General features: G+C 43.3%; 1 protein-coding gene across 1 annotated transcript in view; it reads left to right on the top strand.

Moving 5' to 3' along the window:
* The window catches only part of agap1 (ArfGAP with GTPase domain, ankyrin repeat and PH domain 1), a 128,987-nt gene that overhangs the window by 111,344 nt on the left and 5,227 nt on the right, over positions 1-12,416 (top strand). Inside the window, 1 exon segment of the mRNA XM_030752466.1 lies at positions 12,106-12,361. Coding sequence (XP_030608326.1) covers positions 12,106-12,361 — 256 coding nt within the window.

Raw genomic sequence — 12,416 nt, 5'->3', positions numbered from 1 at the left:
GACTGTGGAGCGCCGTTGAGCTTAAGGGCTTCAAACAGGGCCGGGTCTCGCCTGCTGTGCTAGAGGAGGCAGTTTCCAGGAGGCCAAAGTGGGCGAAACTCAGAGGTTAGAGCCGCCGAATAGTAACTCAAATGCTGCTGGATTGAGCAAATACACAAATAAGCAGAATAAACAACTCGATCATAGTGATATTAAGAAGCAGTTACAAAGATCTGCACATTTATTCTCAAAAGGAGGAACATGGTGAAGCTAGGAGGAGACTCTAAACTCTGAAAACAAAGCTCCAAATCAATGCCCTGACAGGAGAGGCTGTAAGAAATGAACAGTGCTCATTAGATAAGGAGTTTATTTTCATGTTGTTATGCTGCTCATTCAACACTGTTCTACATCCAAGGACACAAGTAACCTCTTCACATCCACCAGGACACTACTGATCTGTGTAGGGTTAGGATGTAGTTAACATCCACCCCTATGTGTAGAGTTTTTTTGGAGCACCTATTAAAGTATATGAGACTTTATTTGAAATGTAGCATCTATTTTCTGAACCAAACCCAAGCCTAAGTCTAGACATTTGGCCGAAGCTGAAACCAGCCTGCTTCAACAGCAGGACTTCATGGTGGCTGCATCATCCTTTATGTGCAGTCAGCGTTCGACCTGCGCTGTAAGCTTCAAATATCCTTTGTGGTGACCTTTGCAGGTGTTTTAAACCCTTCAAGTCCTTATTGGGGTTAAGAAGGAGGAGCTAAAACAGCTTGTTTCAGATAATTGAGTTTGGATGACAGATCTTGAATCTTTGGACGCCCTTTAGAGGAAGCATCTGCTTGAAAAACTAGTTACCCCATATTGGGCTGTATTGTAACACAAAGTTATTTTTTCAAATATTCTCTCATATTTAACATTGTAACTTTCTTGTTACTGTGTCAGAGTACAATACTTGGACAGAGGTAGTTGGGACAGTGTGACTCCCTGTGTCCCTAATCAGGACTAGGATGAACTCATGGGCTCCACAAAGACTCATTATAAGAAAAATATAGATTATTTGTAACCCTAAATCATAGCTACTCTAGTCCCAGAGTGAAAAGTATAAATATGGAGCTGTGAATGAGTGGAATAGGTCCACACACCAAAGGTAGTGGATTAAATGTGCTCAAGGGCACTCAAAGAAGGAGGCATCATGTGAACCCTGTGTTTAGCAGACACCTGGCTCCACCGCCTACACTGTAGCCGCCCTTTTTAACATACATGTGGACAAAAGTGTCACATAACAGGCCTGAAATAGATGTCACTGTGTTTCCCATGAGGCCGGACTCTCACTGTATCTGTGCGCGAGGATTAAATGCATACATGTGTGCTCGTGTGTGTGCGTGTGCTGCAGTGTGTGCAGATTGAGCCGAGCTCCGTTTCATCTGCGTCGGTTAACTAGCTGATTCCGCCTGCCATCATCTCTCCGCTATTATCCGCAGCCCCTGCAGATCCGAGGCGGCCCCACGGCCTGCATTTTAAACAGCACACACACTCTCTCTCATACACACACACACACACTCTCTCTCTCACACACACACACTCGTAGACGAAGCAGGAGAGCCTCCTGACAGGCAGGGCCAGTGCAAACGTTGAAAAATAATTGGCCCCTACATTCTAATTCATCTGTAAAAGGGAGGCCTTGATTAAATTAGTCCTAATAGACATTATTTTGTACATGACTGCCCCGCCGCTGTTCGTAACCGCGTCCTCCAACTCGCCTAACAAGCCCTCCAATTTACTATTGACATTAAGCCTGCTGACACGAGCCAATCACCGGACCATTCATCGTTTGTCATCGCGGCGAGGTTATGCTAATGCGGGCTAAAAGCACAAACTAAATGCACATTCTTTATGCCTGAGTCATCAGATTAACCTCACTGTCCTCTGCCCCCCTCCCCTCCCTTATTTTAATAATGAAGAAATAAATAACGCTCTCCACATGCGTGACTCTGCCCGTCCTCTCAGCTCGCCGGCTTTGCTCGGCTCCTGCACGCCGTAAGCCAGCGGGGGCCGACTCCTGGAGCAGAAATGAATCTGTGCGCCGACGGTACGAGTCCCCCTGCCTCCCTCCCCCTGGCTAATTGGCTCAGTCGGCAAATTGCTCATACAATAAAGAAAAGGGAGAAAGGGGGTGGAAAAACTCGAGGACAGAGTTCTCCTCGCGTCGGCCGGTAATGTGTTTGGATTGAATGGGTTCACTGCGAGCCGTGGCCAGCTGGTAAACATTTCAAACATTCAGCCATGAAGAGACACTTAAGAAAAATTGTCCTCTTTTATTTCCGATTTGTGCTAATTCACAGATCGCGTTTGCATCTTTTAGAAGGAAGCGATTTGTCTGTGGTTGTCACTCATGCATTTAGTGAGCACATTTTATGCTTCAGAAATTAGAGCAAAGCCCAGAAAAGAGGAGTTTGTACTGGGAAAGAGAAGGCTTGGATGTTCGTCTAAGAAAGGAAATCCTGAGTGGGTTTTTTTTCTTGGCGTTTGGTTTATATACAACATTCTTAAATATCTATTAAAGTACAACAGACTTGGTCACAAATGAATGATAAATGCTGGACTTGTTTCCATCATTGTTCCCATTACTAGAACACTGGAAGGGCAAATGACAAGCCAACACATTGTTGAAATTTTCTGTATATTAAAGTCCGAGGTATATAAAAATGGATGGAGCTACTGTGACAAGAGTCCTGGTTTGAGGCCTTCATTAAAGCTCTTTGGCGGAGGCCAATAAATGGCTGTATTTGGAAGAGTTGGTGGTGTTCTAAGTTAGTAAGTAAATCCTAAAATTTCACTCACCAAAACTGGAGCACAGTCATTCTTAGTGTGATTAACCACAAATCAAACCTTGTTATTAGTCAGATAACTGCATTAAAAATGCCACAAAAAGGGACATAGTGAGAATATGTTTTCACTATATGCTGATGATGTGATTTTATTGATTATATTATTAGATGTCTAGTTAGAGGTCCAGTTCAGTAACTCCAGCTAGCAGCCTGAGCCACCTGTGTCGCGATCCACCTGTCAGTCCAAGAGGCCACATCCCTAATATTGCAAACTTCAAGGCTTAATGCAGTTTAAAGAGGTTAGCTATAAAAAGAGGTTTACCTCTTGTACGGCTGTTATGAAGAAGGAAATTAGCTACAGAAACCAAAACTTTTTCCTTTTTTATTTTTTGGTAGCAGGCTGTAAACATGTAAGCAACTGGACATTTTAACATGAAAGTCTGTGGGATGGACCTACCTTTGGAGCTTGTTTCTAGTGGTCATTAGAGGAACTTCAGTTTTTGGCACTACAGCACTAGTTTTATTTCTCACAGCTAAAGGTTTCAGCTTTATTTACAATACACGTACATTTCTGCAGTCAGTGCAGGGTTACGGTAAGGCCAACTTGAGACAACTATTCTTAAAATAATTATGAAACAGCTGGTAAATGAATTTTGATAGTCACTTATGAGTTAACTGCGTTAAGAAGCCAGAGCATCAGTTCTGATTATCTGTAAACTGAATATCTGTAATGTGTTGATCAGAGTAACAGTTACTTTATGAATGAAGTTAGCATTAGACTTTGTGAACTGAGCAGAGCCTGACCCTTACACATTAACTCATATAATTTTAGATACATCACTGGCCTCAGAAAGGCTGCATCAGCTGAGCTGTTGCACCATTAAAATTTATATTAATGTGTAATACATGTATTGTTAGATCAGGCTCTGGTAAAAGCCCTGTTGTAATCATTAGCAGCCTTTTTTTCTGTTGCCTCGTCTGCTACAACAGAATCTCACCTTTATGTGTTTTAAATCAAGCTCCTCATTAATTTGGCTCTTGGCTTTATCCCGTCCATTTAGGAGAAACCCTGTTATTGCATGAAACCACTTCCCCCTCCTTTTGTAGTCGGGCAGGTCCACTCATCTGCATCCAGCTAATCTAGTAGGAAATGTCAATGGCTTCCCCTGCCACGAGGCCCGAGCCTTCAGGGTCACCACTGCCACTTCCTTGTGGCCACTTCCTCTTTTGGATCGTGTCCTGAAAGACGCGGGGAGGAAGTTGTTGTAAATCTGATGTAGACAGCAAGTCAGGTTATTTTTGCTAGGAGTGGTTAATGTTAAGCATTGGTTAGAGCATAGATTTACCTCTCCAGTGGTTACATGCTGTGATCTTTTAAACAAGAAATGAGCTACAATTTTAACCCTGAGAAGTCAAAGTCAATGAGAAGTAACACTAACCCTACGAAAACAGTGAGATTAGTTTTTGATGTGTTGATATTCAGGTAGAACGGGTTTTTTACAGTCTCCTTATTGCTAAAACTTGGGAGAACTGTATTTAACAGCAAAAATCAAAAGAACTTTTTATCCAAGTAAATCTAATTAATGGAGTAATCAAGAGGTTTTACCTTTTGTCTGTAGACCTTTGATTCGATAAGGAAATCCCCGCCAAACTTTATCAAGTGGCTGAGGAAAGACCCCCCCCAGACATTCAAGTGATGAACAACAAGGTAGATTAACAATGGAGACTGTTTAATGTGCAGGTAGCTTGACTTTAGCCAGATGATACATTTCCATTCAGTATTTTCAATATTGTTTATGACTGTATCATCCTGATCTCGTCAGATCCTGGAGAAACTTCACCTGTCTTTGAACCAAATGGACCAGAACTTGGTGCCAGAAAAGTGCTATTAGAGCCCAGAATTAGATTTTTTTCTGGAAATTACATTTAAATGTGTGAAGTCTGATATTTGAAGACGAGACAGTTACCCTTTCACAGCATCGAGTGTGCTATGAAAGGGCAAGAGACAGGAGTGTCTTCTCCTTGGATTAAAGGTATCTTTGGGAAATTTGCCCAATAGGATGAGTGTTTTCCTGAGAACTAATTTAGGAAATGAAGGTCATCTCAAAATTCCTGCGTACTTTAGAAACAGTTTAGGATTGCTGAATGGTCAGCAGCTCCAACTTCAGTAGAACTTTGTTCTTTTTGAGTCTTCTAATTTACTGATCTACCTCCAAGTCAATGAAAAATGGCGTCTGACTGATTTCCATTTGTTTTCATGTCCCGTTCTGATCACGGCGAGGTAATGTTGATGCATTCTTGCCCTACATGGATCAAACACCACCCTGACCATTAAAATTGTAACATGCAGTAGATTATCGGTTTCTTTTACACTAGAGAAGGTGCTCCTGATGTTTTCTTCTTCCTGCTGTCTTTCTCTCTTTGACTTTTCTTTCTTTGCGTCTGTGGTGCCTTCTCCTCTTTTCATGAACCTTTCCTCCCCCCTTCAGTATCTGTGCAGCATCACTGGAGCATTGCGTTTCACCCCAGAGATCAGCTTCCCATCGGTTTGCTCCATTTCTCCTCCACCTCTTCTCCCACTCTTTCTTTCCTCATTTGCATCATTTCTGTCTCTCCTGTCCGAATTAACCCCTCCATATCCCTCTAATATAGTCTCATGGCTGACTTCAGCCCAGCTCACCCCTCCCTCCCCTCACAGAGACCTTTCTCACCCCACCAACCTCCCTTTAATTATCTGTGCCTATCCAAGGGCAGCTAACGACCAGCTAGAAGGGCTAATTGATTTCAGCCTCTTCTTTTCTTCTTTCTTCTCATCTTCTCTTTTCTGCTGTAAGATAAAACAAAGCACGCACGTTTTCTGCAAGGATTTAAAGCAGAATTAGTGGCACATTTTGCTCCTCACCTTGTTATAAGTGCCTCCATTTGATGGTGATTTATCTTAAATGCACATTAGGTTGGGCAGCTAGCTGATGCTCTTATCCACGGTCTATCTATCTATCTATTAATCTATTAATTAGAGGGCTAATTAGGCCAGAAGAGAAGCCACTGACACCATGTCACTCTTAACCCCGTTTCCTACTGCTCATTACCTCACACACACACACACACACGTGTACACACACACACCATCCTGCACACTGTAATTAATGATGGGCTTTAACAGCAGTGTGGTGGCTCATATATCTCAGCTCCTCTCTGTAGGCAGAGCTGAGCTGGAGAATCCTCTTTTTGTCTGCATGTAACTTTTCTTTATTTTTACTTCATGCATGAAAATCTCAGACAGGAAATGACCAAATCTGTTCAATATATGTTTATCTTTATTAGGTACATCTTGCTAGTATTGGGTTGGACCCACTTTTGCCTTCAGATCTGCTTTAATTCTTCATGTCAGAGATTCAACAAGGTGCTGGAAACATTCCTCAGAGATTTTGGTCCATATATGACAGCATCACACAGTTTCTGCAGATTTATCAGCTGCACATCCATGATGTGAATTTCCCAAAGGATGTGATGGAACAGGAAATTCTGTAGCTCATCTGCTCAAAGTTCAACATGTTGTGCATTCAGAGATGCTCTTCTGCATACCTTGGTTGTAAAGAGTGGTTCTTTGAGTTACGTTATCTGGACCGTATGTACCTGAATGCACTGAATTTCTGCCATGTGATTGTCTTATTAGGTATTTGCATTAACGAGCAGTTGATCAGGTGTACCTAACAAAGCTGCTGTTGTGCGGTGCTTAGACTCTGCTGACTGAAACACTGACTTATTTCAGTCACTTTCCAACAGTGAGTGCCAATGCATCTGCAGAGGGGAGATTTCAGTGAAGCCAAAACAATATAACAGTGAACAAAAAATAGCAGACAGGTTCATCATCTACAAGATATACTTATCCCAAAGGCTGAGAAATTGTTACAGCAGCTAGAACATGAAAACAGATTTAGCCCATTGAAGTAATTACAGTATCACATATAAAAATAGCTCAGAAAGTTAAAAAAGAAAAATAGAAAAAAAGGAGCTCAATTAAATAAATTAAACAAATTAATCCAAATCTAATGCAACAAAGGAATTTAAAAAGTTTTTGCCTTTGAATTTTTGTTTCCTGTCCAGTTTGATTCAAAGTGTTAATTTTCCTTTCTGCTACTGAAGAGTCATCGGGCTCTTTCTGTTGTCAAGTCTCTTCAGGTTTTGTTTGGTGGCAATTATGGTAATTAGCCTGGTGTGATTATCGGGGTGTGTGTGCCGGCTTTCAGCTCTCTGTCGATGCTCTGTCGTGGGATTGTGGGCAGATGACCCCCTTAAACACACACACACACACACACACTGAGCAGTGGGGGAGCAGCTGGTGGGATGTCCAGTGGTGGTCGGTCGGTCGGTCGGGCCAAACGCCCTCTGGCTTTGGCCGAGCAGGAAACACAGTGTGTATGTAAACACAACAGGACAAAGCGGCCACTCAGGGAGAACGTTGACACACACACACAAACTGGATACACGCACACACACAATGAGAGCTCTCCTGAGCTCAAACAACAGGCAGGAAATCGGAGAAGCACAGTGGGCCCAGTGTGGTGCCCTGAGTGACCCCCAAACAAAATCACATTCTGCCCCACCGTCTCCAACAGAGACCAGGACCCAGCACCACAACACAGGAGCTGATGAAGCTGTCAATCAACAGCTCCACTCATCAAACGCTTCAGCAGGATGCAGGAGCATTTATTTCTTACAATAAAACCACACTAAGTCACAAATCTGCTTTAAAAAGTGAGTTTATTACCATCTGTATACCTTCAAGTTTTCAGTTTCCATCAACAGTATCGACACTGCTGAGTTTAAACAGAAAAATCCAACCTGTCCTCGTTCTTGTCTTACATCAGGTGACGCAGCATACAATCAAAAGTGTGTGTGTGTGTGTGTGTGTGTGTGTGTGTGTGTGTGTGTGTGTGTGTGTGTGTGTGTGTGTGTGTGTGTGTGTGTGTGTGTAAAGCTAAATTATTTTGCTAATTCTAAGAGACAATATAGTTTTAACAGCATCCATTGTAATGGACTGACAATTTTATTTAGTCAAAAAAAAAAAGATTTTTATCTAAATCCATCATTTCATTTTGATTTTAACGTTAGCCTGAGGGATTCTTCCAGTTTAATCTTATGAATCCCATCTGGCCAAACACTAATATGTCCAACGTCTGGGTAAAACTATGGTTAATGTCAGCAGGGCTTTTAATTCATGAAAGGATTGTTTGGTTTTTGGAATCAAAACTGACACCCGGTCAGTTTTATTCTGGCTAATATAAAGTGACACCAGCTCTCTGGCCTGCTAACACTGACAAACTGGTATCTACCTAACAGGTTATTGTCTTTATTAGTTAAGGTCAATCTAATTTATCCAGTCTACCAAAAAGGTTGGCAAATTTGCTTTCTGTTTTCAAATTCCTCTGTCAGGTAACTTTACCGACTTCCTGCTGTGATGTATGGTTTGGAGATGGCAGCACTGACAGAAAGACAAGAAGCAGAGCTGAAGATGTTACGGTTTTCATTGGGAGTGACCAGGATTATAAAGGGACAGCTCAGGTTGAGCGGTTTGGAGACAAAGTTAGAGAGGCAACAAGGCTGAGATGGTTTGGACATGTGCAGAGGAGGGATAGTGGATGCAAGGGGCAAAGGATGTTGAAGATGGAGCTGCCAGGCAGGAGGAAGAGAGGAAGACCACAGAGGAGATTCATGGATGCAGAGGGTAGAGGGTTGGTGTGACAGAGGAGTGAGATGGAGGCAGATGATCTGTTGTGGTGACGCCTGAAGAGAGCAGCCAAAAGAGGAAAAAGGAGTTAATGTTACCAACTTGCATTGGAACTCAGAATTTCCACGTTCTCACTTTGTATCTGGTGTTTGTAGCTTTGTGACTTCAATTCCTCTCTATTGACAGTGCGACTGCAAATGATGTGGGGATAGCTGAAGTGAATGGGAACATCATCAGCTTTGCGGTCAAATAAAATTTGGGATAAATTTAGATGCTGGCACTTTTATTAAAACAAATTAGCAGCGCAAACCACAGACCAGTGTTTCCAGGTCCAAAGCCACAATAAAAATAAAAGTACAGCTACAGCAGTGAGACGGTAAACGCATGAACAGATAAACAGAAACTAGTTTTCATGTCATCGAGCTGCCTCCCGTCGGGTCCTGTGAAAACAACATAAACCGAAGGTCAGAGTCGCGTTCCTGCTAATCGTCCAACATGAGATCATTCAGGAGGAGCTCGGCTTTGTGTGAGCGGCAGCAGTGAGGACAGTAGAAACAGTAGATGCATGAAGGCTTGTTTCCTCTGGCTGGTGCAATTTTTATCATTTAATTTAACTGACTGACACTCACAAACACACATTATAACCCCTCTGGGCTCTGCTTGACATACTTGCAGTGTGTATGTCTGTGTGTGTGAGTGTTTGTGTGTGTCTGTGTGTGTTTTCCTGTCACAAGCGATCTCACCGGGACTCATGTTTAATTATCTACCCAGCATGCCTTGGTGCAGGAGCACAGCTCTTTGTCTAATGGGATGTGAAAAGGGACACACACACACACACACAAAGATTAACACACAAAATATGAGCGCGTACATTCAGACACATGTTAACACATACTGTCACACACACACACACACACACACACAAACACGCTCTGTGTGGTTAATTAGTGCAATTAGCCTCTCCACTGTCCAGAGCTGTGTGTTTTCAGGACTCGTTAGCTTGTGATGAAAGAGAGTCGCTGTTTACTGTGACACACACACACCGAACACACAACGTAACAAACAACTACACATATGCCGAACAATAACTGAAACAAGCGACGCATACAAAAGATAAGAAGTAAATAAACACACTCGTGATAAAAACTATCCAACCAAAAAACAAACCACAGAACAAAAGCTCAAAAATAACCAAGTGCTTAGTAAACAAACAGCCAAACACAATAAACTGAGCAGGAGTCTCGATGACTCTGGTTGTCTTTATGAGGACATGTCAAGGACCCTACTGGGTCAAAACACTGGTGAAGACCTGCTTTAAATTAGGTGGTGATCAGACAAAATCTGCCAAGTTTCTTATTGAAGTCATTGAAAAGAAACTTTGGAGCCTCTTTCGGGCAGCTGGAGTTGAGCCCTCTTCTTCTCTGACTCTCACGTTGGCTCTCTGCAGCCCCTTAGCAACTCCGGTGGCGGGGGAAGGCATGCGTTTCCTGGGTCCAGTGGCCTCACATTTCCTCCCAGTCCTCTGGGGGACAGAAGGCCAGAGCCCTGCTGAGCACACACACCGATACACAGGCAGACACACACACCCAGTGACACCTCCAGGCTTTGTCCGGGGGCTGTGGGCCGTAGTCTGGAGCCCAGCCTCCCTACTCTCTCTCTGGGCTGGGGCAGGAAGAGAAAGCCCCCGGGACATTCCGTGATGCTAGCCACCGCCGCCACACCCCAGCTAAAACACACACACACATGCACACACACTCACACTGGTATCCAGGAAGAGAGTTAATGAGATTCTGCAGGTCCCCACACCGACAAAAAACTTCTTTTTTAAACTTTTTATGCTCTTTTCCCACCGTTTGTCTCCCATCAAGCATCTCAGTATCCCCACTTTTCTTCACAGACTGTGTCAAACTTCATAACCACACAGAAGAAGAAGTTTCACATTTATTTGTTTTACTAGGAGAAGCCATGTTGAGTCAAAGTGACATTAGTGCAGAAAGCGCTGTAATCACAGAAGCTTTGTCAATCTCAGGGTTAAGAATGGATTTGAAGCTCAGAGCAAAGAAACCAACTTTCTTTGCATGACTGCGTGAGGAAATGCTGCTTTGTGAGACATCAGCAGGTGTTCTGGGATAATTCTGCTAATGGGACTCAAGTAGAAGTCACTTGAAGAGGCACCAGGTCATAGACATCCTCTTTAATATTATGGGGTTTTCTAATCTGTGATGTTCTGAAGTGAAAGACCTGGAACAGCAAGATTTTCTGCTGAAAAGTCTCGAGGCAGATCTGTAGAGGCCAACGTGGCAATGAAAACAGCTCAAGTAAATAGTTTGGTTGCCTGAGAGTTAAACCTTGAACTTGTTAGAGTGCCTTAGTACACATACACAGTCCTCATATAAAGCAGTTCTCTTGTGGTCCATAGCATGTACCTGACCACTGGTCACCTTTGGACACTCTTGCTGCGTATTTCATCGCCCATCATTTATCACACATCAATGTCCTTCACTCCTGCTGGCGGTCACTTCGGTCCTCAACTTCTTCTACAAGTTTGTAGCCACTGAGTGTGCAAAACACCAACAGTGAACAAACTCAGGTCAAGGCTTTGTTGCAGGACTTTACTGTGTCTATCTTCTACACAATAGGCTTTCAGTTCAGTGCTAATATCAAAACACTACTTAGAGAAATAAATCTTGTTTTTTTTTTCTTCTTGGCCTTTAAATTTACAGGCTAAAGTAGTCTAAACACATCTAGATCAACGATTATTTGACTGTCAGTAAAAAAAATAAGTGAGGCAATAGGAAGAGTTTTTTAACCTCTACTCTTTCTCCATTTCCTGTGACCTCCCGTCTCACCCCCTGAAGGATGTGTTGTTACTGGATGAGAACAGAGTACTAGAGGGGGAAGGGAGGAGGAGGGACAGCTCAATATCTCTCCCCCAGGGCCATCCTGCTCCCCCCACCCACAACCCCTCACCCTCTCTCTGTCCCCTCTCTGGACTAATCCCAGCAGGCTGAATGAGCTCTTGTTTACATGGAGGGATTAGAGCAGAGATTAGAGCGATCCGAGCTGGATTAGACAGATCAGCAGTTAATGATACTCGATTGGTGAACAATGCATCCACGTCCTCAAGCCTTTCACCATGTCTGTCCCTCAGCCTCTCGCTGTGTCTTATTTTGCACTCGGAGGGCAAGTTTCAGGATCAGTTAGAGGAAAAAAAACAAATTTATTTGTTACATTAAAGCTAAATTTGAGTCCAGATCAAAGGCAAAAACTCCACTTACGACTACATGTAAGTTTTTGGCAGCAAAGCGACACTTCATGGTACATAATTAGATCTACAGCCGCAATGTTTGGGCTTCATTAAGTATTAGATAAAACATTGGACATAAAAGAGTAAGAAAATAAAGAGTATTCAAAGAATTTTGTCGCTGGATTGTAACAGGCTGCTATAATCCCAAAGAGCTGCAAGCATAGATATTAAGATTAAAAAGGTATCATTTCATTATTTCATTCGTTTATTTCACCATCAGTCCTTAAAGGTGTCTGTTCCTGTGTTTTGTCCATCAGGGAGGAGAGGGAGCGCTGGATCCGGGCGAAGTACGAGCAGCGTCTCTTCCTGGCATCGCTGCCCTGCACTGACCTCCCGCTGGGCCAGCAGCTGCTGAGGGCGACCGCCGAGGAGGACCTCCGTGCTGTTGTCCTCCTGCTCGCCCATGGGTCCCGACAGCAGGTCAACGAGACCTGCGGAGAAGCGGACGGACGCAACGCACTGCACCTGGCCAGCCACAAAGCCAACGTGGTCATCACGCAGCTCCTTATCTGGGTAAGAAGGAAACGATTTCAGTTGAAGGTCAATCAGGCCAGCAGATCAGTGTTGG

This window comes from Archocentrus centrarchus, chromosome 2 (assembly GCF_007364275.1).
Source record: "Archocentrus centrarchus isolate MPI-CPG fArcCen1 chromosome 2, fArcCen1, whole genome shotgun sequence".
In the NCBI taxonomy this organism is placed as follows: domain Eukaryota; kingdom Metazoa; phylum Chordata; class Actinopteri; order Cichliformes; family Cichlidae; genus Archocentrus; species Archocentrus centrarchus.
Note: the sequence above shows the minus strand (reverse complement) of the source record. Positions and strands in the feature narration are given on the sequence as shown.